A 25596-nucleotide genomic window follows, 5' to 3' on the forward strand; every position below is an offset into this window, starting at 1 on the left:
TTAAGCTGTTTTAATATGTTTCATCTTGTAATTCATATTTATTTGTGTTACAGAGTTTTATATTTCATGTTTAGTTGTGTTTTTTTCAGTTAATGTTAAGCTTTGTTCTATTTTTAGTTCGTGTTTAGCTACCTTTAACTCTCAGTCAGTGGCGGATTTAAGGTTATGTGGGCCCAGGAGCTAATAATGTTTGTGGTCTCTACATCCCATGTAATTTTACATAGAATAAAATAATAAATGGGCCCCAATTAAGACCACGGGCCCTGGTGCTGAGCCTCTACTAATTCCTACATAAATACGCCACTGCTTTCAGTTCGTATTCAGCTATGTTTTATTCCACGTTCGAATCACTACTTACAGGAAGCCTCACGGATGCACTTCTGTGTTGATTCAGAGGCGGACCCAGTTGTTGATGTTTCCTTGGTAGAATTGCATGAGGATCCGGAAGTGACCGATGACGGCGCACTCTGACGTGGGGAACTTGAAGCCAGTTTGTACAGTTTTCTTGAACGGCTTTCCTTGGAGAAGAGGTCGGTGAACTGTGGTCTCGTTGTGAAGGTGAATTACAGGAAGGCTGGAAAAAAATATACAACAAATTCTTACGTTGTTTTAAAATAAATGTTTGTATCGGTTACATGACAACTGGTTATAAAGTGTTTCGGTTTTGGTTTTTCACGGCCGGCATGGCCAGGTGGGTTAAGGCGTTCAAGTCGTAATCTGAGGGTCGCGGATTCAAATCGCCGTCGCACCAGAACATGCTCGCCCTTTCAGCCGTGGGGGCGTTATAATGTGACTGTGAATCCCTCTATTCGTTGTTAAAAGAGTAACCCAAGAGTTGGCGGTGGGTGGTCATGACTAGCTGCCTTCCCTCTAGTCTTACACTGCTAAATCAGGAACAGCTAGGACAGATAGTCCTCACGTAGTAAATTCCAAAAACAAACAAACAGGTCTGTGTAAAAACAAAAAATAAACGAAAGTACTGTAGCGATTGAATATTTGAAGTGGTTTCTCTGTTCTGATATATTTTGAAGGAAAAGCTAGGTTATATTTTTCTATAAGAACACCTGTCTTTTGTGTGTATGTCTACGTAAAGGAAGTTGCAAAAAGCTAAGACCAAGTATTTGTTCAAATAAAAAGCCGAAAAATATCTTATGTGGAAACGTAAAACATTATCAAAAATCCACGTGCAAGTTCGCTTCAAGCTACTGATAACGTACGTTTGTTCGTTTAGTGGGTTTTGGTTTCCTTCTGTTCGTCACATGCTCAAGAAGAATTAGTCGTCACTCGTTTGAACTTGCTATCTCACTTTCTCCGGAATGAAAAAAATAATGAGAGAGAATAAAAAAAACATTTATTTTGAATATTCGGTCTTTAAAATGAACTGAATTTAGGCCTAGCCACAATAGATTTCCTGTGCTTTGACATGAAACACTTTGCATAACGAAACTGAAACCCTGTTTTATAGATAGGTGGTACGCCAATCTGTTTGTTTATAGACTATCTCAAACAAAGCTGAAATGTGCAGGAAATGTGTAACTCAGCGTGAACTTTGTGAATTAAATCGTAGAGGGTTAATCTACAAAAGTAGCCCAGTTGACAGGACGACGTTTCATAATGTTTACAGACGCTTTCGAAAGATGGTGCACCGATCTGCCTTATTTGAAAACTAGCAACACCCTATTCCACGAGTGCAATACTGTGATTGGTAGGTAGCAAGGCAGATTTAACAGACGGTCCTTGACCAGAATAACATTGACAACTGTCGGATCGTATTCCAAAAGTGTATTCTTGAGTGTATACATACATATATATATAATAACCATACATTTTAAAGCCATAAACAAAACACATAAAAATTAAACCAAATATGCTGCATATTTATAAAAAAAACACAAAAAAAACACCCTAGGGAACAAGCTATAACGTGGGATTATAACATGTATCCTAGGTTTAGGAGGTGACTAAAGAAGTAGGTCCCACATTGCGGTGGGGATGCACCGTCTATCAGTCTTAACCCCCAATTCTCTTGTCTCATATAAGATTAGAAATTTATCTAATGTAATTTTATCTAAAATGATTAAATTATTCTGTAATAAATACAAAAAGTAAAATAAGAGAAATTTTACTAATAATTGTTTTTAGTTAAAAAATAAGGTTATCTAACAACTTGGCACTACTTTATGCAGATCTACTGACAGATGGCGTATCCCCACCGCAATGTGGGTCTTACTTCCGTAGTCACCTCCAAAACCGAGGATCATTTTATAATCCCACGTTGTAGCTTGTACCCCAGAATCATTTTTAAAAATATACAGCGTATTTTGTTTCATGTTAATGTATATTGGATAATGGCTTGAAATTTTTAAAAGAAATGTGCAAGGTATTAAAAAAAATCATGTTAATGTCTTTTGGTTTATTGCTTAAAAATTTATGGTTATAATTTAATTAATCAGAGGTTGGGATTTGCTCTTTTCAATGCAGTCTTTCCTCATAGTTTTGTTTACTTATTTGGCTGCATATGTGATTATTTAATTTTACCATATATATGTATAGTAACCACTATAAAATGGTGATAGGTAGAACTTTGGAGATGTCTTATCAAATCTGTTTTTATATAATAAAACCAGGTATCATGTTCACCAAGCTTTCATATAATGTGTTTTTGTGTTTCTTGAATTTCGCACAAAGTTACTCGAGGACTATCTGTGCTAGCTGTCCCTAATTTAGCAGTGTAAGACTAGAGGGAAGGCAGTTAGACATCACCACCCACCGCCAACTCTTGGGCTACTCTTTTACCAACGAATAGTGGGATTGACCGTTATATTTTAACGTCCCCACGGCTGAAAGGGCAAGCATGTTTGGCGCGACGGGGATGCGAACCCGCGACACTCAGATTACGAGTCGCACGCCCTAACACACTTGGCCATGCCGGGCCCCTTTCACACAAGTCTCTTAGTGTAACTCTCTCTAGAACCACGTGACAACGTTCTACTTTCGAACCATGTGACATATTGCTAGAAACGGTAAGCTGTTCCATACACTCAACAACCAACCATATATTATCTTCCCCCACCAGCAGAACATACCTCCCCATTCTAGAACTAACCAATTACACTCAGGTGACAAGTGTTATAAGCATTACACACGTGACATGTACACATAAATAAATAATTATGGAAATAGAGTAAATATCGCAGCTTAATCAGTTTCACACGTGGCAGACTTCACGTTCCACCATACTTATATTATTCAAATCCAAAATTTATAACAAGCAACTCAACGTGGTGATAAAAAAGAGGCGTGAATCCAATAGAACGTTCATTCTTACGAATTGTAAAGTCAAAATATACTAAATAAAACGAAAATATCTTTAGAATATTTACAGAAATAACACAAAGTGCGAGTAAATTAGTCAGTACAGAAATGTAATGTTTCCTTCTTTCTTGTTCCTATTCTAATTCTGTAATAATCAGCGATATCAAATGATACAAGTGCATCTGGCCTGTTCAGAAATGTAATGTTTCCTTCTTTCTGGTTCCTATTCTAATTCCGTAATAATCAGCGATATCAAATGATACAAGTGCATCTGGCCAGTACAGAAATGTAATGTTTCCTTCTTTCTGGTTCCTATTCTAATTCTGTAATAATCAGCGATATCAAATGATACAAGTGCATCTGGCCTGTTTAGAAATGTAATGTTTCCTTCTTTCTGGTTCCTATTCTAATTCTGTAATAATCAGCGATATCAAATGATACAAGTGCATTTGGCCTGTTCAGAAATGTAATGTTTCCTTCTTTCTGGTTCCTATTCTAATTCCGTAATAATCAGCGATATCAAATGATACAAGTGCATCTGGCCAGTACAGAAATGTAATGTTTCCTTCTTTCTGGTTCCTATTCTAATTCTGTAATAATCAGCGATATAAATGATACAAGTGCATCTGGCCAGTACAGAAATGTAATGTTTCCTTCTTTCTGGTTCCTATTCTAATTCTGTAATAATTAGCGATATCAAATGATACAAGTGCATCTAGCCAGTACAGAAATGTAATGTTTCCTTCTTTCTGGTTCCTATTCTAATTCTGTAATAATCAGCGATATCAAATGATACAAGTGCATCTGGCCAGTACAGAAATGTAATGTTTCCTTCTTTCTGGTTCCTATTCTAATTCTGTAATAATCAGCGATATCAAATGATACAAGTGCATCTGGCCAGTACAGAAATGTAATGTTTCCTTCTTTCTGGTTCCTATTCTAATTCTGTAATAATTAGCGATATCAAATGATACAAGTGCATCTAGCCAGTACAGAAATGTAATGTTTCCTTCATTCTGGTTCCAATTCTAATACTGTAATAATCAGCGATATCAAATGATACAAGTGCATCTGGCCAGTACAGAAATGTAATGTTTCCTTCTTTCTGGTTCCTATTCTAATTCTGTAATAATCAGCGATATCAAATGATACAAGTGCATCTGGCCAGTACAGAAATGTAATGTTTCCTTCTTCCTGGTTCCTATTCTAATTCCTGTAATAATCAGCGATATCAAATGATACAAGTGCATCTAGCCAGTACAGAAATGTAATGTTTCCTTCTTCCTGGTTCCTATTCTAATTCCTGTAATAATCAGCGATATCAAATGATACAAGTGCATCTGGCCCGTATAGAAATGTAATGTTTCCTTCTTAGAAGCCGGGTTTCCATAGCCGTGGTGAGCAGAACACAGATGGTCCATTGAGTAGCTTTGTTCTTAGCTAGAAACAATAAGTAATGAACACAATTTTCATAATAAAGATAACCATGTTCCTCACTAGTATTATCGATCCATTTTTACTTTAATATCTCGAAAATCTGAAAGTATTACTGCAAAACACGTCACGACTAATAGCTGATAATTACATATTCAGAAAGTAATTATTAACGTTTGTTTTGTTGGAAGGCAACATGTCATCACCATCTACCGTCAACTCTTAGGCTACCTTTTTTACCAACGAATAGTGGTATTTACGAACACAATATGATAATAACACGCCGATCATGTTTGGTGTGACGGGGATTCTAGCCAGCAACCCTCAGACTGTGAGTCAAGCGTCCCCTAACCACCTGGGCATGTCGGGCCTAATTATTAAAGACTTGAGTTTATAAAACAAGTAATTCTGTAGGTTTCGCTAAGCCTAACGAATTGTTTAAAGTAGGAAATGTTCTACATATTTACAATTTTTATCTCTTCAAGCTAAATCCCTGTGATCGGAATATTGTCCCTATTTTTAAAGGAAAAAAATAAATATGTCATTGTATTTGGTCAACTTTTCCGAGAGCTACCGACCTCTGTCGGTGGAATTAAATTTATACTCTTTTTTAATGTGTTATGTTGTACATATTTAATTAATTTAATCAAATAAAAAAAACTCAGTTCCTGAAATTTAACCAAGTTGCCGTTTTAATGCTTCGCGAGTGTTAGCTAAGCCTAACTTCCACATATTTAGCTAAGCCTAAGTTTTACACATTTAAGTTCTGCATATTTAATCGCCTTAGAAAAAAGCAATATTTTGTTATTTTGAATTAAGCACAAAGTTAAACAATGGGCTGTCTGTGCACTACCCACGACGGGTATCGAAGCCCGGTTATTAGCGATGTAAGTCAGCAGACATACCACCGTGCAACTGAGAGGCAGAAAACCGTATAAAAACCTATTAACTTTCTATTTGTTAAGAGCTTTCATTAATGTTAACGCTTTTGTGATCTTCATTTATACAGAAAATAAAAGTACTGCTTTTACTAACAGTTACGTATGTATATTTTATTATCACTATCCTAAACATGAATAGAGATAACGTTTGTTATCTTTTAGTTTTTGTGTTCTACGTATCAGGAAGTTGTTTGTGGTAGGATATCTGAACAAAAACCTGAAGTACACAATGGATTCTACAAGCTTGCTTAACAATGTTTCTTTCTTCCTGCAACTAAAATAGTATCGCCTCTGTATTGAGGTTCTGGAAGACCCTCGTCTCTTAAGTTTATGTTCAAACCACTGCACATGATAATCACTTTAGGCTTAGTAGGTATTATCCTTAAAAGTGCGAGCAAAGTGTGTAAACAAGTTTTCTGTATGGCAGGTCGTGGGATCCGTAACCCATTACTTAAATGCTTGTTTAAGGACGTTGCGGGTGGTTTTTGAGCTAAGCCTATATAAAGTAATCCAGAAAAGTTTGTTAATTTCGTAGACAACGTATATTTGCACACGACTCTTGTTTGTTTGTGTTGGGACAAACCGACAAAATAGCCTATCTGCGTGGAATCAAACATTCGATTTTAGCGTTGTTAGTTCGTAAACTTGACCCTTTTTCGGGGCGGGGTAATCTAGGAGTTAGCCATTCTTTATTTTAAAATGATAAACAAACAAAACTTTAGAGGTAGTATTTTAACCTCATAGTTAAGAACCATTAGAAAGTTTGGTTTGGTTTTTGGAATTTCGCACAAAGCTACTCGAGAGCTATCTGCGCTAGCCGTCCCTAATTTTGCACTGTAAGACTAGAGGGAAGGCAGCTAGTCATCACCACCCACCGCCAACTCTTGGGCTACTCTTTTACCAACAAATAGTGGGATTGACCGTCACATTATAACGCCCCCACGGCTGGGAGGGCGAGCATGTTTGGCGCGACGCGGGCGCGAACCCGCGACCCTCGGATTACGAGTCGCACGCCTTACGCGCTAGGCCATGCCAGGCCCCGTTAGAAAGTTCCAGATGATTTTCCTGAACGATTGGTCCTTTTATGAATAATTTTTTCTTTGTCTTCTCGTTTCTTTGTGACGAGGGACTACAATAAGAACCGTTAACAACTAATGTGTAACAAACTACGTTACAGGTCAAACCCCAGTTGGTATAACAAAGTATTATACCCAAGTAAGGTTTCGACTCCTTATACAGGGTTGTTTGTTTCTTCAGTTTTACACAAATTGCTACCATACGCTAGTTGTCCCTAACTTAGAAATGGTAAATTACCGGGAAGGAAGAAAGTCAACACAACCCACCGCCAACTCTTGGGCTAATCTTTGTCAAACAAAGAGTGTGATTGATTGTTATTTACAACCTCTTCTCCACGGCTAAAGAGATGACTATGGTCGGTGAATGGTTTCGTACCCAAGATCTCGTCAATCGTGAGTTGAACGTCCTGACCACCAGGCCATGTCCAGGCACGTTATATGTGCTTCAGATCTTCAGAAACTGTCCAATTGCTTCATCTATAAGTTTCTTTGTGTGCACTTGTGAACATGTTTTTAGCACTAAGTGATAAAAGAGACTACGATTCCTATAATATTCTGTTCCAGCCCCTGGTGGTTCAGCAGTAAATTCCAGAGAATATAGTGTTTAAAAGCATATTTCAATACTCACGGTGGACAGAGTCCAGATAGCTTTATGTTAAACAACGACGAACCGCTGTTTCTAACATTGTTTGTTTCAGGTTAAAATTATTGAGAAATTAGAAAGAAGTTACAGACCATGTAAAATTTACTAATAAAATAAATAAAACGAATAGTGGATAAATATCAGATTTTTACCCAATCAGAACCGATTAATTACATTACTAAATTCATTCAACCAGTCACTAACTTTCATCATCTAATCAATCAGAGCCCTCGTTACAGTACTAAATTCACTGAGTTTTGTCTTCCAATCAGCGCCTTCGTAACAGTACAAAACTCACTGAACCAGCCACTAACTGGCTTTTATCGCCCAATCAGATCGTTCGTTACGGCACTTGATTCATTCAACCAATTACTAACTGACATTTGTCATCCAATCAGAGCATTTATTACAGTAGTAAATTCATCGATCCGGCCACTAACTGGCTTTTATTATCCAATCAAATCGTTCGTTACGGCACTAGGTTCACTCAACCAATTACTAATTGATATTTGTCATCCAATCAGAACAATCGTTACAATAGTAAATTCACTGAACCAGCCACTAACTGGCTTTTATTATCCAATCAAATCGTTCGTTACGGCACTAGATACATTACTAACTGATATTTTCAACCTAATCTAAACTATTAAAATCTCGCACTGACAGCCGTTAAGAACATCCCTTCGGTGGGTTCATCAGATAGCCCGATGAGGCATTGCTCCAAGAAAACACACACACCCATTACAAACAAACTTTAATGTTTAACAGTACGATACACCTAAACTGAGATAATTATATACATGTTTCTCTTATTAACATTTTACAATACGGTTGTTGGTTTTATTGTAGAAGGTTCAATTATCATAGCAACGCCAATGGTCAAGTAGTCCAAAGTCGTGAAGTTAATTTATCATCTTTGTTGTCTCGCGTTCTTTCATCATGGTGATACTTAACAGAATTTATAACGGCGGAAAGATATTTTTACACCAACTTATAGGTACTTTGATTTCGTGAAAAAAACTTGATTTTAATACCGGCTTAAATAAATCTGCTACTCTACAAACGTAAAAGTCAGTATTCTCACGTCTTCATAATTTAAGCATGTCCATTATTTAACGTACACACAATATTGTAACTCTTGACAGCCGTAATAACTTAAATATGTATTCATAGTTTTTAAACAAAACAACAAATACCAAACAAAATCGTCCCAAAGTACGAAACAAAACAAAATTATGATTTTAAATATCGTAAAATAATGAATTCGAATCTCAAAACGTTATCTAACATTCTAACCGATTAAAATACACTGTAGTGTGTGTACATGTGCTATACATTATGGTTTTGTTCCAAACTTGTCGGGCCCGGCATGGCCAAGCGTGTTAAGGCGTGCAACTCGTAATCTGAGAGTCGCGGGTTCGCATCCTGGTCGCGCCAAACATGCTCGCCCTTTCAGCCGTGGGGGCGTTATAATGTGACGGTCAATCCCACTATTCGTTGGTGAAAGAGTGGCCCAAGAGTTGGCGGTGGGTGGTGATGACTAGCTGCCTTCCCTCTAGTCTTACGCTGCTAAATTAGGGACGGCTAGCACAGATAGCCCTCGAGTAGCTTTTTGCGAAATTCAAAAAAAAAAAAAAAAAATCCAAACCTGTCGTCCTGCGTAACGGGTTATCTTCACAAATGTATACCCCTTAACTTTCCGCAACTTTAAAAACACTGATCTCATAACAGACGTAAACTTTTACAGCTCACGCGAGTAGATTTTCGTTCGAAAACTCACCTCACGTGACAAGCATTACGTTTTACGACTCAGCTTATGCGAAGGTATTACTTTCTAGGACTAGGCTCACGCGTCAGGCACTATCTTCTAAAGCTCAGCTCACGTGACAAATATTACGTTCTAAAACTCAGCTCAGCTCACGTGACAAGTATTACGTTCTGAGGCTATGTCCACGAGATAAACTTTACGTTTTAAAACTCGATTCAAGTGAGAAGCTTCGATTTGACCCTATATATATATATATTGACACACACACACATCCTTATAACATGACTGGAGATTTCATGACATTTCATAACGGTCTTACTACTTCTGTTATACCATTTATTTAAAGTCTTGTTATGAGACAACGAATAGTTGTCGAAATCAGTGCATCATGTCTGAAGTGCTAATATTATGATTTCTGATAATCAATACTAAATAAATTTGATTTAACTGACCTGTTATTTTTATTAATTAAATACAAGATATGTAAATATTTTAGTCGTGTTCTGCCTAATATCATTTAAAGCTAATAATACCTCGAGATTAATGGAATATGAAACAACACATTAATAGTGTTTTTTGGTTATATAAAAATTTGAAAATTCACACTAATTATCATCCACGAATCTTTATAATATATTTCAAAATGGTAAAAATAAAAAAGATATCTGACATAAACTTCGGATAAAAACTGTTCAGTAAATAACGCTGGGAAACATTATACTGTTAAGATGAATAAAGGCATGGTTATTTTAAAATTAATTAGTTTGGTCAGACTAATATAATTCAATTAATTATATTAATTGTAGTGTAGTGTCTTATCGTTGGGTTTTAAGTTCCAAGATCAATCATTTAAATGAATCAATGGTATATTTATTATTTGATTTTATCACTGTCTTTGTTTTTGTCCTTCTTAGTTTAAATTTTAGATTCAATGACTTATTAGTCTGGTTACCAAGTGATATGTAAGACTTGTTTCCTAGGAAACGAGCACTTTATTAGAGCTTCCCAAAAGAAGCTGCACTTTCAGCCAAGTTTCCATGGTAACTCTCTAGTAAGCAGACAGATAAACAATATTACCGGTTAATGTAACGATACGAAAGCAAAAGTTATTAGGTCACGAAGATAGCATAGTTACGACTTCGAATAGCATGGTTCCCACGACGATTTGTTCTTCGCAAATATTTATTCGTTCTGCGTCACAGAAATAGAGCAGAGTTTATAAGTTTTCTTTCATCAACTACAAATGTAAGAATTATATTTCACTTATAATTGGAAAAGTCTGTTTCTCACTAAAAAAATCTTGGTTTTACCTTGACTGAACAACGTTTTAAAGTGTAAACCACGTTCCATTCGTTACTATGGTGACGTATAGGTTTATTCGTACTCTCCAACTCAGAAACTATGAGAAACAAAGAAACTCTTTGTTAACCCTAAACACTAACGGTGGAGGATAAATTATATTAATACTTTTTATAGGGTTAGTACTGACACAGGAACGACAGTGATCATTTTTGAGGATCTACACAACATATCAGCACTGTGCTTACAACTGAATCGAGTTATGTTTCAGATATTAAAATATCCAACCGCGATTAGCTATGATTAACTCATAACAACTTTTACATTATATAAACAGTACTGGTTTATCGTTCGCTTAACCCTTACCTTGTGTACGCCATCTCAGTTCAAGCCCAATGTGTCTTCTGGACACACAATATCAGTTTGTATGACTATTAGTTCAAGTTCAAAAGCACAAGAAAGGACAACAGTGGTTTAGATACCACTAACATTAACTGTCAGTTTAACTTCAGAAGTTTTACAGATCATTACAAGCAACAAAAACGGTTGTAGAACCCTAATATTAAACTTATGTTCTCTTGTATACTGGATCCCACCAACTCCAGGTCACGTGCTTCCCATTTTCTAGTGCAGAGCGTGACCGCTTTCTGCCACCAATGCGAGGCCACGTGCAAAACCGCAGCAGAAATGGCTCGAATGTATCACATTTTGTAATATTAACTACCTAGGTAAATGACACACCTTTGTGTTAAAAGAAAAGAAAAATTAGAATGTATACATGAAAACATTTAAACAATAATAACTCTCTCTCTTTTGGTTGTCAAAAAAACGTCATTACAGAAGTCGATAACGAATGAAAAACTGCGCTTATTTCTTCTTACTTAGATATAGCAACTCCAGAACTTTACAGGGCAAAGTATCATTCTTATAATCTCACATATCACTCAAAAAGACCCTTTTCATCCATCAACGGACGGGTTCTGCACATGAGAAGACAGATGACCATGTCCAAGCAATCTTCAAACATCAATGTTATGGCAACTAAGAGTTATTACAGTAGATGCCTGGTTCGCGTCCCCTTAACTCCAAAACGTGGTCCGCGTATGGTGGTCGTGGGTGTGCTTTACGAGTGATGGTGAAACTTCTCTATTCGATCAAATAAAATGTAACCCAAGATGTTGGCGGTGAGAGCTGTTAAATGGCTAACCCTCTTCATTTCATTAGCCCTAACTTAGAGGTGGCTGGTGCAGACAACCTTTATACAGCTTCGAGTGAAGATTCTGATAAAACGAGACGCGATCGGCATAAACGCTGATCTCAGCTTTCACTTCTTTAGAACAATTGTTTCAAACCGTATCACTAAATCCAAACAACAGAAATAAAATTATATTCGGTGGAAATACCATGCTTTCTTGGTCCTAACATCGAGTAGTCTTGATCAGAGTTTGTTTGTTGTTGAAAGATACACAACTAGGTATCTGTGCTCCACACCCATCTCGTGTATCGAAACCTGATTTTTTAGCGTTATAAACATTCAGACTTACCGCTGTGCCATCTAGCGGATTTTTTTATAAACCTCAGACATCAATTGTGTGTGTTTTTCTTATAACAAAGCCACAAAGGGCTATCTGCTCAGCCCACCGAGGGGGATCGAACCCCTGATTTCAGCGTTGTAAATCCGGAGACATACCGCTGTACTAGCGGGGTGGGACATCAATTGAAGCGAACAATTTCAGCCACGCTACAGCTGCACAAATTTCAGCTGATCAGATTTCATTATATTGGATTGATTAAACCACTTGAAAATATTTTACTTATTACTGTCGTATGTACAATTTTCGCGAAAAAATACACAAAGACTGTTAGAGGATAGTAGTCCCTAATTCTAAACCTTTGCTAAAGGTAAAGCAAATAGTCCACAGCACCTGCCGCCAACTGATGCCTGAGCGCAGACCAAGATTTTGATTGTCACTTTTATAGCGCACACGATGTCCCAAAATGCGAAGTGAGCTTATACTGCAACGGGACTCGAACCATGAACTGTCGTGTCAGCAGTTCAACCACCATGACACATCCGAATAATTTCGCATCTACATAAATACACGTATATAATTATGAGTTTCTTGTTCTTCGAAAGTTTTCATTTTAAGAAACACATATGAGATTATTCGCCACTGAGCTTCAACACCATTGACGGTTTCTTTCTCACGTGAGAATAAAACCAGCCTCACACCATATTTTGACGATTTTCAGGCATGACTTACTTTCTTACAGCGCCAACGGATATGACGTCACGTTCACAAGAAGAAGATATGTGTAAGAACGTTTATGCCTAAGTTTGTGCATGTATGACTTTTAGACCAGTACTACAAGTGTATCACTGGACTGCGCAATACGTTGGCTATACCTATATAACTTCTGAAAGAAATCAGCGGTTTGTGCGCATGGTAGTCATTAGAATTATCCAAAAATCATTACAGAACCTTCATCAACAAATATTTCTTTTCGTGACCACCTCCACTTAAAATTTCAAACATAATTCATTTTACGCAAGCTAGATAGAAGTCACATAAATTCATGATGTAATTGTTATAACATTATAACATCCATAAAAACGGCAATATATATATATATACATTCATATGGACCTAATGAACCTCCATTGCAATTATGGTGGAAATCCATCCACACGCTGCGAAGTAGTTACATGGACATACAACAGACAGTACTATTATATTTATATAGATCCATCTAATCTTGTCCAATTGTTATAAATCTTAACTTTCGTTAAATTCAAAGCTTTGTTTCGCGGTGTGTGTTTTTCTTATAACAAAGCCACAGTAGGCCATCTGCTGAGGCCAGCGTTAGGAATCGAACCCGTGATTTTAGCGGTGTAAATCTGTAGGCTTACCACTGTACCAGCGGGGGAACCTCATTCTTCAAACTAAGTAACCTAAAATATTTTTTACTAAACTTGTGTTTTTAAATGTCATAAACCTGTTTCCTATTTAAACATTAATAGTAACGATAATAATAAGTAATGCACAAGGTGGTATCCATTGTATAATCAAAGGTACATGTATTTATTTATTTGTTAACGAATTAAAGATTCTGTTTATGCTGCAGCTTAGCCAGTATCTCAATTTTGTAACTAGACAGAAGGATAAACGTTTCTCTGGAATATTATCAAGGAATAGACACTGTCGCGTACTGTCAAAGTTATACTATTTTAATTACAATATTTCGGTCTTGTCGTGATGTATTTTGGAATAGTTACCTATCCAACATCATGATTTCAGGATAATTACTTCACATTAATAATTGTATTAGTTGTTAGAGTTAAGTATTTCAAAAGATATTACCGTCACCAATAAATAACCACAGAAAAACAAACTTAATAGTTACGTCTACGTTGGCAAGAAAAGAAGAACACGTGGTGAACTACGTTTCATGATCAAATGACCACTGCATCTTGGAGGATTCCGAAATTCCAGGTTCATCTAAGACAGGTGGTTTCTGGGATCCTGATTTACCTAAAATATATTTCTGGAATTATTTGGTGATCAAAGACGCCCAAAATGTGCTAATTACATAAGGTATCGAATCCCTGCTGTTTTACTTAATGTCTGTCTAAAAGATACGAGCTTGCCTACAGTGTTAGTTTCTGAATATATGTTTTACCACTCGGATATTACTGTAAATATTAGCTGCATATTTTTAACTATGAAAACCGAACAACATTTAGGTGGGTTTTTTTTTTTCAAGAATAAATGCTTTAAATAGTACGTAACTTCTAGTAAAACTTTGAATCTGAGAGACCAAGGATCGCGCCCTGTTGTCCCAAAATCTCTCTTTACTTTGGGTCAACAGATGCACAATAAGATTGAATATGTAACTCCACTATTCATTCTGACAAAATATGGCGGAGGGTGCTGTATATGGATATATTTATATAAAATTAACAGTTTCAGTTCTACTTATCACTGAATTTCAGTTTGCGTTGGTACAAAGATAGGAAACCAACAGAAGCTCCTAGTTCAAGATTCTTCTAAACTTAACTCCTGATTTTCAAAAATACAACCATTCATCCATCTACTTTTTGTCTTGTATCTTCCATTTCATACCATTTTCATCTTCTTACATTTCAGACCATTCATCCGTCCACTACGGCTAAGACCATTGTTCACAAATTTGTTAAGTAGATGTACAGTTTTAAATCCTTCATTTTGGTAACTTCTGTCTTCTAATGAAATAAATTAAAATTGTGATTGATATAAAAGTGATATTTTCACAGGAATTTACCAACTTCACCGTTACTGGAAGAGAAACGTTGTCCAGACATATTGATATCAGGCACAGAGTGGCTAGAAAATCAAAACTGAGTGAATAGGAAGTTGTGGAAAATTCTTAATACCCTCCAACCTAACTACAAGATAATAAAATCACCCATCTACCCTACAACCTAACTACAATATGATCAAATTATCCATTTACCCACCAACCTAACTACAAGATGGTCAAATCATCCATCTACCCTACAACCTAACTACAATATGATCAAATTATCCATCTACCCTCCAACCTAACTACAAGATGATCAAATCATCCATTTACCCTCCAACCTAACTACAAGATGATCAAATCATCCACCTACCCTCCAACCTAACTACAAGATTATCAAATTATCCATTTACCCTCCAACCTAACTACAAGATGATCAAATCATCCATCTTGATTTGGACGGTAATGACGTGTTTCAATATTCCTGAAACTATTCTTGTTTGTTTCACTGTAAACAAAATGTTTACAGCTACACAGTTATTCTCACGACGACCTAAACCAATCTAGTTAGGTTGTGTTTCAACTCCAACCTAACTACAAGATGATCAAATTATCCATTTACCAAAATAATAAGTACAGGATGACCAAATTATCCATCTACCTCTTTTCACCTTCCAATGTAACCAAGAACTAACCAGTTATTGTTTGCTCTAGGCTTTTACCTTTCAATTTAACCATTGAAAGATCTATCTATCTCAGGATTTAAACTTTCATATATGTAACCAACAACTGATCGATCATCGAACTGCGACAGGCTTTTCATTTGCAAATGTAACCAACAACTATTTAATCATTCATGTGCCACATTATAAAGGTGACACGGGACTTAAAATATATTTATTTTTCACTAACCTTAGGTTTATCCTTCCTAAAGGCACTTATTAGACCACTACCAATGCTCCATCTTCTGTCTTCTATTTCACGGTTGGCAACCCGACGTCCATCAGGATTGACCCCTTCTCCTCCACTACTGTGTCTCCTGAGAGTCAAACGGCGAAGGAGAGTTGCGCTGTTTACCTCCTTTGTTGCACTACGAACATCAAAGGAGCGACGAGGAAGGAGCCGAGGAGATTTGAAAGGATGGGATTTGTGACGTTTATCTGATGTCTCGTGAAATCTGGAGTCTAAGAGTGTTCTTCGTATAAAACATAGAATGTTAGATTTACGTTATTATGAAACATTTCACCTTTTAACGAATACAAGTTCACGGAAATACAAAAATAATAAGTTAAGCAAATTTCTCTCTGAAAGTTAAGCCTACTTTTACCAGTGCTGCGAATGTCAACCTCAAAGTCCCTCGACCAAAATTCTTCTAGGATTGAGTTCTAGTGAGTCTTGTTCCAGTTTAAACAACTTGTGTTTCGACCAAGCGTGCCAAACTTTGAATCTACTGTTAGGTTTGCTTTGAATTTCACACAAAGCTATACTAGAGCTATCTGCACTAGCCATCTCTAATTTAGCAGTGTAAGACTAGAAGGAAGGCAGCTAGTCACCACCGTCAACTCTTGGGGCTACTCTTTTACCAACGAATGGTGGGATTGACCGTTACATTATAACGCCTTCACGGCTGAAAGAGCGAGCATATTTTTTGTAACGGGGATTCGAGCCCATGACCCTCCAACCCTTCAGTGCCTTAACCACCTGGACATGCAGGGCCTCGAATCTACGGTCCAGCGTCTACAATTAAAAAAAAATCACGCACAACGCTTTGGGGTCCTCTAAATGTTATAAGAATGATAATAAAATCGGTCAGACAAAAGCAGCCCAGGGGTTCCTGAGGGGTTCTGTTTTACATCAGACGTATGAGTTGAAAACTAGAGAAAACTAGCTCAGTTATCCCTTGGATAGTTTCGGACGGATATCAGGAAAAATAAACACAAAAATATGCTGGGTTTAAGAAATAATTTAAATATTGTTTTTCGTTGGGTGAGTAACTGAGACCAAAAATATCTGTTACAAGAGAAATATCACATCAGCAGTGCCACATTAGGTTCACATCAGCAGTGCCACATTAGGCTCACATCAGCAGTGCCACGTCAGGCTCACATCAGCAGTGCCACATTAGGTTCCCATTTATTTCATTCGCAACCTGTTCATTGGTTGGCTTATTGTTAAGGGCAAAGCTACACAATGAACTGTCTTCGCTCAGCCTCCCGTAGGTGTCGAGACCTGATTTTAGCGCCTTCAGAGTTAATGTTTAGTCACTGTAAGGGGCAGGCAACCAGTTTATTAGCACACTAATATTATCGCGATTGTATAATTCTGGTTTATTAGCGGATTTTAGTTTATTTTACATTATTTATCTTTTCTTTTCTTTGCTCTCAAAATCTCCTGGGAGGATTCTTCTAGAAACAAATATACATAAATAGATATTAATAACCTTCTGTTATATTCCTTTTTTTTTTATCCTATAATTTTCATATTTAAATTTCCATTTTTGACGCCCCTAGTGGAACGTTAAGAAAATCAACATTTTCTGTTTCAGTTGGATAAGCTATTTTATTACTAGTGATTTTGCAATTTCTAACTCTGATTCTCTGTCTAATAACTGGCTGAATGCTATTGGAACAATGGATAAATAACTACAGCTGTCCCTTGTATATTAAACATAAATTGGATTACAAACTATTGAAATGAAAAGTTTAAGTTTCTTAAGTATTTCCCTACCTCGTCCCTTTGGGTGTCGTGTATTTAAACCTATTTTCATTGGCTATATCAACACCTCCGTCTTGGCTGGGCGTTCGTTCATTTTCAGCAGGTGGCGCTACCTTGTGGTGATGTAGCTCGTCCGGCACAGTGAGGCGATGATAGAAAGGTGTTTTTTTCCGGAAACTTCCTCGTGGTGAACGGACATCTTTATGCTGGTTGGTTTAAGAAGTTACTTAAAGCAATGTCCATAATTTACACAAATGATGAAGATAAAGTAAAACTAACGCGTTCTTCTGTTGTAATGTTGAATTAAAACTCGAATATCTTTAATTGAGAGCCGCCATTATTAAGTATATTTAAGCTGGTTTTAAAATTAGTTTCGTTTATTGTAAAAATTCGATACCACAGCACACTAGTAGTACATCACTATAATTTTGTCTACCCTATTACCAATAATAACATTATATTAATATACATTATTTATATATTTAAAATACTCTGATTAATTAAATATTAATTAGCAGCGACACCTACCAGCGGAGAAGTCGTACGTAGGGGCTGGATTTCCTGTGATTGATCAGTCGTCTGTTTAACAGCTTCCTTATTCTTGTGTGCAAAATACCAAAGAAGAAATGAGAGTTACAAACGGTAGGTGGCGTAATGTCATCAAGAACAGCTTAAAATTATGTCACACGAAACACAGAATATCAATTACTGAAGGTTAAACACTTTCATTATAAGTTTTAATATATCAGTTATGTGGAAAGCTAACCTTTAAGACTTGGATTTTGTGTTTGTAAATAAGGTCATCATATCTGTCCAGGTCATCTGGTCTCACTATTCCTCTTATGTGGTCCAGCAAATAGTTCTACAAAGATAAAGAGAACAGATTTCAACGCACGTGAAGTGTATAACTGACAGATTGGGCCCGGCATGGCCAGTTGGTTAAGGTGCTCGAATCGTAATTTGAGGATCGGGAGTTCGAATCTCCGTCACACCAGACATGCTCGCCTTTTCAGCCGTGGGGCGTTATAAAGTTTCGATCAATCCTACTATTCGTTGATGGGTGGTGATGACTAGCTAGCTGCCTTCCCTCTAGTCTTACACTGCTAAATTAAGGACGGTTAGCGCAGATAGCCCTCGTGTAGCTTTGCGCGAAATTCACAAACAAAGAAATAGATTATTAAGCACATTATTGTTTCACTCTAAATTAACACAAAGTAACACTCTGGTTTATCAATGTGTTAATTTTCTAACTCTAATGCCCCTAGTGACAATATTTTGAATCATTATCACAAATATGTATAGGTCTTCGTTATTTTCATTTCAGACAATTACAACACTCGGCAAGCAAACAGATGTGCAATAGTGCACGTTCAACACGTGAAATGAGTGATACAAAATGGAGATTAGATTTAATTTGTTTTTTATCCAGTCTTCTACAACCACGTATAGGTGTCACAGATAGACTTGCTCTACAAGTGAAGATGTTCCTTCTCTATGTAGTAAATTCACAAACTCATAAAAAAGGGTAACCAATCACACGGTTTTTGGTGCTATTAAAACTGACGTCATTACAGTTTGCACGATTTTGAATCACGTAACCAAAAATTGACTAGTTTTCTGTCACGAAAGACGTAGAACACTTTTGTAAGTGATAGTTTATCTGTATCTCATAACAGGAGTGATGAATATTTACCGTCTTTATTGTCCCACTGGTTATTTGCGCTAACCGTCCCTGGACCAGAGGGAAGGAAGCTAGTCAGTAGCACCACCCGCCAACTTTTGGATGATCATAACTGAATAGTGATATTTGACCGTCAAAGTGCGGAGCGCGATTGTGCGGCATAGGGACGCGAACCATAAACTCTCTGGTTTACCGACTCTCATATGAGCCACTAGGCCAAATCCGATTCTTAAATCCAGGATTCAGTTCTCATTAATTTAAAAAGCACAGCTAACCGTTGTATAGCTTTAGGCTTAAGAAACAAAAATACCTCGGTCCTAATTATTTCTCCTGTCCTTCGCTGGTACAGCGGTAAGTCTACGGATTTAAAACATTAAAATCAGCGATTCGATTCCCGTCAGTGGACTCGGAAGGTAGCCAAATGTGGCTTTACTATACGAAAACACACACACATTGTTTCTCTTAAACGACTTGATAAGTAGATCAAGATAATATGATGTTGTTGTTTTTTGAATTTCGCGCAAAGCCACACGAGGGATATCTGCGCTAGCCGTCCCTAATTTAGCAGTATAAGACTAGAGGGAAAGCAGCTAGTCATCACCACCCACCGCCAACTCTTGGGCTACTCTTTTACCAATGAATAGTGGGATTGACCGTAACATTATAACGTCCCCACGGCTGATAGGGCGGGCATGTTTGGTGCGACCGGAATTCGAGCCCGCGACCCTCTGATTACGAGTCGAACGCCTTAATACGCTGGGCCATGCCGGGTCACTAAAAAACATGAAATGGAGCTACATGATTTGAAGGTCGTTATTTTCTACAATTTGTTTTCCAAAGATTCAACGATAAGAACTTTTCTTACAAACGACAACAAACAAGGAGTTACAGACAACGTTAACAATTTCACGTATCTCACACTTCAAGTTTATCTCTTCTACTTTCACTTTCCTATGAATTTTATTTTGTTTTTTGAAAGTGATTTTCTTTAGACTTCCCGTCTTTTGAAGGCCTAACGAAGGCTTTTAACGGATAAGTGCATTATGTGTTATAGTTTGAAATGTTCCATTTCTGAAACAAGAGGAATCGTATTAAAACATCTTAAGAGTTAGGGATAATATGCTAAACAAAAGACGAAAATTGACATAAAAGCTTCTTTTAAAAGAGTAAAAATATAAATATATTTTAAAACAATTCAGTTTTATTAATTTCTGTTCAAAAGGTTAGCGCGTTTTAACAAAAACTAGTATTACTTATTTCAATACGGAAATATTTACTAATGAAGTTTTTCTACAGTTACACGTGTCTTGACGTCAATAAAATGCAAAGTAGCACGCGATGCTGACGTAATCGTCAGGCAGTGATTAGACGTTCTGTTTGTTTGTTTGTTTGTTTGTTTGGAAATTTCGCACAAAGCTACTCGAGGGCTATCTGTGCTAGCCGTCCCTAATTTAGCAGTGTAAGACTAGAGGGAAGGCAGCTAGTCATCACCACCCACCGCCAACTCTTGGGCTACTCTTTACCAACGAATAGTGGGATTGACCGTCACATTATACACCCCACGGCTGGGAGGGCGAGCATGTTTAGCGCGACGCGGGCGCGAACCCGCGACCCTCGGATTACGAGTCGCACGCCTTACGCGCTAGGCCATGCCGGGCCTAGACGTTCTGAATTGACAACCTGCTCTTTGAAAGAGAGAATACGTGTTCAATTTTCCCATTAATTTAAACGTAACTCCTTCAGGGGTCTAGGGGTGTTTAGGAGTTGACATATCGGGAACTAAACTGTGAGGGTTTACGGTTCGGTTCTAGCTGTAGCGAAAACAGAACTCCGCAATTTACGGTCGTATAAAGCACGTGAGCTTCAAAAGCGGTGTTAGAATTGTACTACGAGGGATGTTCAAAAAATACACGGACTGACGTCATAAAACAAAATGTACTTTATTTAGAAGTTACAGGTCTGGGACACCTTCAAAGTACTCTCCTCCCCAACGCACACACTTATCCCAACGGTGTTTCCACTTGTTGAAACAGTCCTGGTACGCTTCTTTTGTAATGTCCTCCAGCTCCTTCGTCGCATTTGCCTTAATCTCGGGAATCGTCTCAAATCTTCTTCCTATCAAGGGTCTTTTGAGTTTGGGGAACACGAAAAAATTGCAAGGAGCAAGGTCAGGTGAGTAGGGGGGGGGAAGAACAGTGATCGAGTGTTTGGCCAAAAACTCACGAGTTCTGAGGCACAAATTTTGCAGCAACGCGGTGCATCTTCAATTTTTCGGTCAAAATCTCGTAACAAGATCCAACTGATATCCCACACTATTCAGCAAGCTCCCTGACAGTCAGACGTCGATTTGCTAGCACCAGGGTGTTGATTTTGTCAACGTGTGGGTCGTCAGTTGACGTGGAAGGACGTCCAGGACGCTCATCATCTTCAATGGACTGTCGACCATCCTTAAAACGTTCATGCCACTTGAAACATGCCGTACGCTTCATAGCAACATCACCGTAAGCCGTGTTAAGCATAGCAAAAGTTTCAGTCGCAGATTTTCCAAGTTTAACACAAAATTTCACAGCAAGTCGTTGCTCCTTCAGGTCATTCATTCTGAAATCCGCCAAACGAAAAAAATCGCACGTCACTTAAAACCGCGTAGCTAATACACAAATGAAGATATCTGCAATCGGGAAATGGCGTCGTAATCAGCTGATCTGTGCGAACCTAGCGACACCAAGCGGATTCCCCTGGAACCAACTGGAGCCGCGCAATTCAAACAGTCCGCGTATTTTTTGAACAGACCTCGTATTTGGTCACATAAGACACGTTCAATAGTTGGCTATGGTTGTGACAGCTACAAAGAAATATACCTTTTAAGATAGTTATAAACACTTAAAGCTAAACCGAGAAGTTTAGGACCACACTTCGAACACTAAGATCCTTCTCAATTTAAAGCATGTGTAATTAAAACATGTTCTTGAATGTGTTGTAATAACACATGAACAAAGTATTAAAACAGTAAAGTTAATGTATACAGGGTAATATTTGAATCTATCAGTTCACTTTCTTTAACTAAACTATACAGGTAAGCTGTGTAACGAGGTTCACTTTCTTTAACTAAACAGTACAGGTAAGCTGTGTAACTAGGTTCACTCTCTTGAACTAAACAGTACAGGTAAGCTGTGTAACTAGGTTCACTCTCTTTAACTAAACAGTACAGGTAAGCTGTGTAACTAGGTTCACTTTCTTTAACTAAACAGTACACGTAAGCTGTGTAACGAGGTTCACTCTCTTTAACTAAACTGTACAGGTAAGCTGTGTAACGAGGTTCACTCTCTTTAACTAAACTGTACAGGAAAGCTGTGTAACGAGGTTCACTTTCTTTAACTAAACTGTACAGGTAAGCTGTGTAACGAGGTTCACTTTCTTTAACTAAACTGTACAGGTAAGCTGTGTAACTAGGTTCAATTTGTTTAACTAAACTGTACAGGTAAGCTGTGTAACTAGGTTCACTCTCTTTAACTAAACAGTACAGGTAAGCTGTGTAACGAGGTTCACTTTCTTCAACTAAACTATACAGGTAAGCTGTGTAACTAGGTTCACTCTCTTTAACTAAACTGTACAGGTAAGCTGTGTAACGTGGTTCACTCTCTTTAACTAAACAGTACAGGTAAGCTGTGTAACGAGGTTCATTTTCTTCAACTAAACAGTACAGGTAAGCTGTGTAACTAGGTTCACTTTCTTTAACTAAACTGTACAGGTATGCTGTGTAACTAGGTTCACTTTGTTTAACTAAACAGTACAGGTAAGCTGTGTAACGAGGTTCACTTTCTTTAACTAAACTGTACAGGTAAGCTGTGTAACGAGGTTCACTTTCTTCAACTAAACTGTACAGGTAAGCTGTGTAACTAGGTTCACTTTCTTTAACTAAACTGTACAGGTATGCTGTGTAACTAGGTTCACTTTGTTTAACTAAACAGTACAGGTAAGCTGTGTAACGAGGTTCACTCTCTTTAACTAAACTGTACAGGTAAGCTGTGTAACGAGGTTCACTCTCTTTAACTAAACAGTACACGTAAGCTGTGTAACTAGGTTCACTTTCTTTAACTAAACTGTACAGGTAAGCTGTGTAACGAGGTTCACTTTCTTTAACTAAACTGTACAGGTAAGCTGTGTAACGAGATTCACTTTCTTTAACTAAACTATACAGGTAAGCTGTGTAACGTGGTTCACTCTCTTTAACTAAACTGTACAGGTAAGCTGTGCAACGTGGTTCACTCTCTTTAACTAAACAGTACAGGTAAGCTGTGTAACGAGGTTCACTTTCTTCAACTAAACTATACAGGTAAACTGTGTAACTAGGTTCACTCTCTTTAACTAAACTGTACAGGTAAGCTGTGTAACTAGGTTCACTTTGTTTAACTAAACAGTACAGGTAAGCTGTGTAACGAGGTTCACTTTCTTTAACTAAACTATACAGGTAAGCTGTGTAACTAGGTTCACTTTGTTTAACTAAACAGTACAGGTAAGCTGTGTAACGAGGTTCACTTTCTTTAACTAAACTATACAGGTATGCTGTGTAACTAGGTTCACTTTCTTTAACTAAACTGTACAGGTAAGCTGTGTAACGAGGTTCACTTTCTTTAACTAAACTGTACAGGTAAGCTGTGTAACTAGGTTCACTTTCTTTAACTAAACTGTACAGGTAAGATTTGTAACTAGGTTCACTCTCTTTAACTAAACTGTACAGGTAAGCTGTGTAACTAGGTTCACTTTCTTTAACTAAACAGTACAGGTAAGCTGTGTAACTAGGTTCACTTTCTTTAACTAAACTGTACAGGTAAGCTGTGTAACTAGGTTCACTTTCTTTAACTAAACTGTACAGGTAAGATTTGTAACTAGGTTCACTCTCTTTAACTAAACTGTACAGGTAAGCTGTGTAACTAGGTTCACTTTCTTTAACTAAACAGTACAGGTAAGCTGTGTAACTAGGTTCACTTTCTTTAACTAAACTGTACAGGTAAGCTGTGTAACGAGGTTCACTTTCTTTAACTAAACTGTACAGGTAAGCTGTGTAACTAGGTTCACTCTCTTTAACTAAACTGTACAGGTAAGCTGTGTAACGAGGTTCACTTTCTTTAACTAAACTGTACAGGTAAGCTGTGTAACTAGGTTCACTTTCTTTAACTAAACTGTACAGGTAAGATTTGTAACTAGGTTCACTCTCTTTAACTAAACTGTACAGGTAAGCTGTGTAACTAGGTTCACTTTCTTTAACTAAACAGTACAGGTAAGCTGTGTAACTAGGTTCACTTTCTTTAACTAAACTGTACAGGTAAGCTGTGTAACGAGGTTCACTTTCTTTAACTAAACTGTACAGGTAAGCTGTGTAACTAGGTTCACTCTCTTTAACTAAACTGTACAGGTAAGCTGTGTAACGAGGTTCACTTTCTTTAACTAAACAGTACAGGTAAGCTGTGTAACGAGGTTCACTCTCTTTAACTAAACAGTACAGGTAAGCTGTGTAACTAGGTTCACTCTCTTTAACTAAACAGTACAGGTAAGATTTGTAACTAGGTTCACTTTCTTTAACTAAACAGTACAGGTAAGCTGTGTAACTAGGTTCACTTTCTTTAACTAAACAGTACACGTAAGCTGTGTAACTAGGTTCACTTTCTTTAACTAAACAGTACTGGTAAGCTGTGTAACTAGGTTCACTTTCTTCAACTAAACTGTACAGGTAAGCTGTGTAACGAGGTTCACTTTCTTTAACTAAACTGTACAGGTAAGCTGTGTAACTAGGTTCACTCTCTTTAACTAAACTGTACAGGTAAGCTGTGTAACGAGGTTCACTTTCTTTAACTAAACAGTACAGGTAAGCTGTGTAACGAGGTTCACTTTCTTTAACTAAACTATACAGGTAAGCTGTGTAACTAGGTTCACTCTCTTTAACTAAACTGTACAGGTAAGCTGTGTAACGAGGTTCACTTTCTTTAACTAAACTGTACAGGTAAGCTGTGTAACGAGATTCACTTTCTTTAACTAAACTATACAGGTAAGCTGTGTAACGTGGTTCACTCTCTTAAACAAAACTGTACAGGTAAGCTGTGTAACGTCGTTCACTCTCTTTAACTAAACAGTACAGGTAAGCTGTGTAACGAGGTTCACTTTCTTCAACTAAACTATACAGGTAAGCTGTGTAACTAGGTTCACTCTCTTTAACTAAACTGTACAGGTAAGCTGTGTAACTAGGTTCACTTTGTTTAACTAAACAGTACAGGTAAGCTGTGTAACGAGGTTCACTTTCTTTAACTAAACTATACAGGTAAGCTGTGTAACTAGGTTCACTTTGTTTAACTAAACAGTACAGGTAAGCTGTGTAACGAGGTTCACTTTCTTTAACTAAACTATACAGGTATGCTGTGTAACTAGGTTCACTTTCTTTAACTAAACTG

At 37.3% G+C, this 25596-nt stretch overlaps 1 protein-coding gene across 1 annotated transcript in view; it reads right to left on the reverse strand.

Annotated features, from left to right (window-relative positions):
- Positions 1-331: 331 nt before the first annotated feature.
- The window catches only part of LOC143227939 (uncharacterized), a 71907-nt gene continuing 46642 nt past the window's right edge, over positions 332-25596 (reverse strand). The window contains exons 8-12 of the mRNA XM_076459293.1: positions 18239-18334; positions 18001-18072; positions 17485-17678; positions 15670-15952; positions 332-574 (exon numbers count right to left, since the gene is read on the reverse strand). Coding sequence (XP_076315408.1) covers positions 332-574; positions 15670-15952; positions 17485-17678; positions 18001-18072; positions 18239-18334 — 888 coding nt within the window. The remainder of the gene's footprint in view (positions 575-15669; positions 15953-17484; positions 17679-18000; positions 18073-18238; positions 18335-25596) is intronic.

The sequence above is a fragment of the Tachypleus tridentatus genome, chromosome 10 (assembly GCF_004210375.1).
Source record: "Tachypleus tridentatus isolate NWPU-2018 chromosome 10, ASM421037v1, whole genome shotgun sequence".
Taxonomy (NCBI): domain Eukaryota; kingdom Metazoa; phylum Arthropoda; class Merostomata; order Xiphosura; family Limulidae; genus Tachypleus; species Tachypleus tridentatus.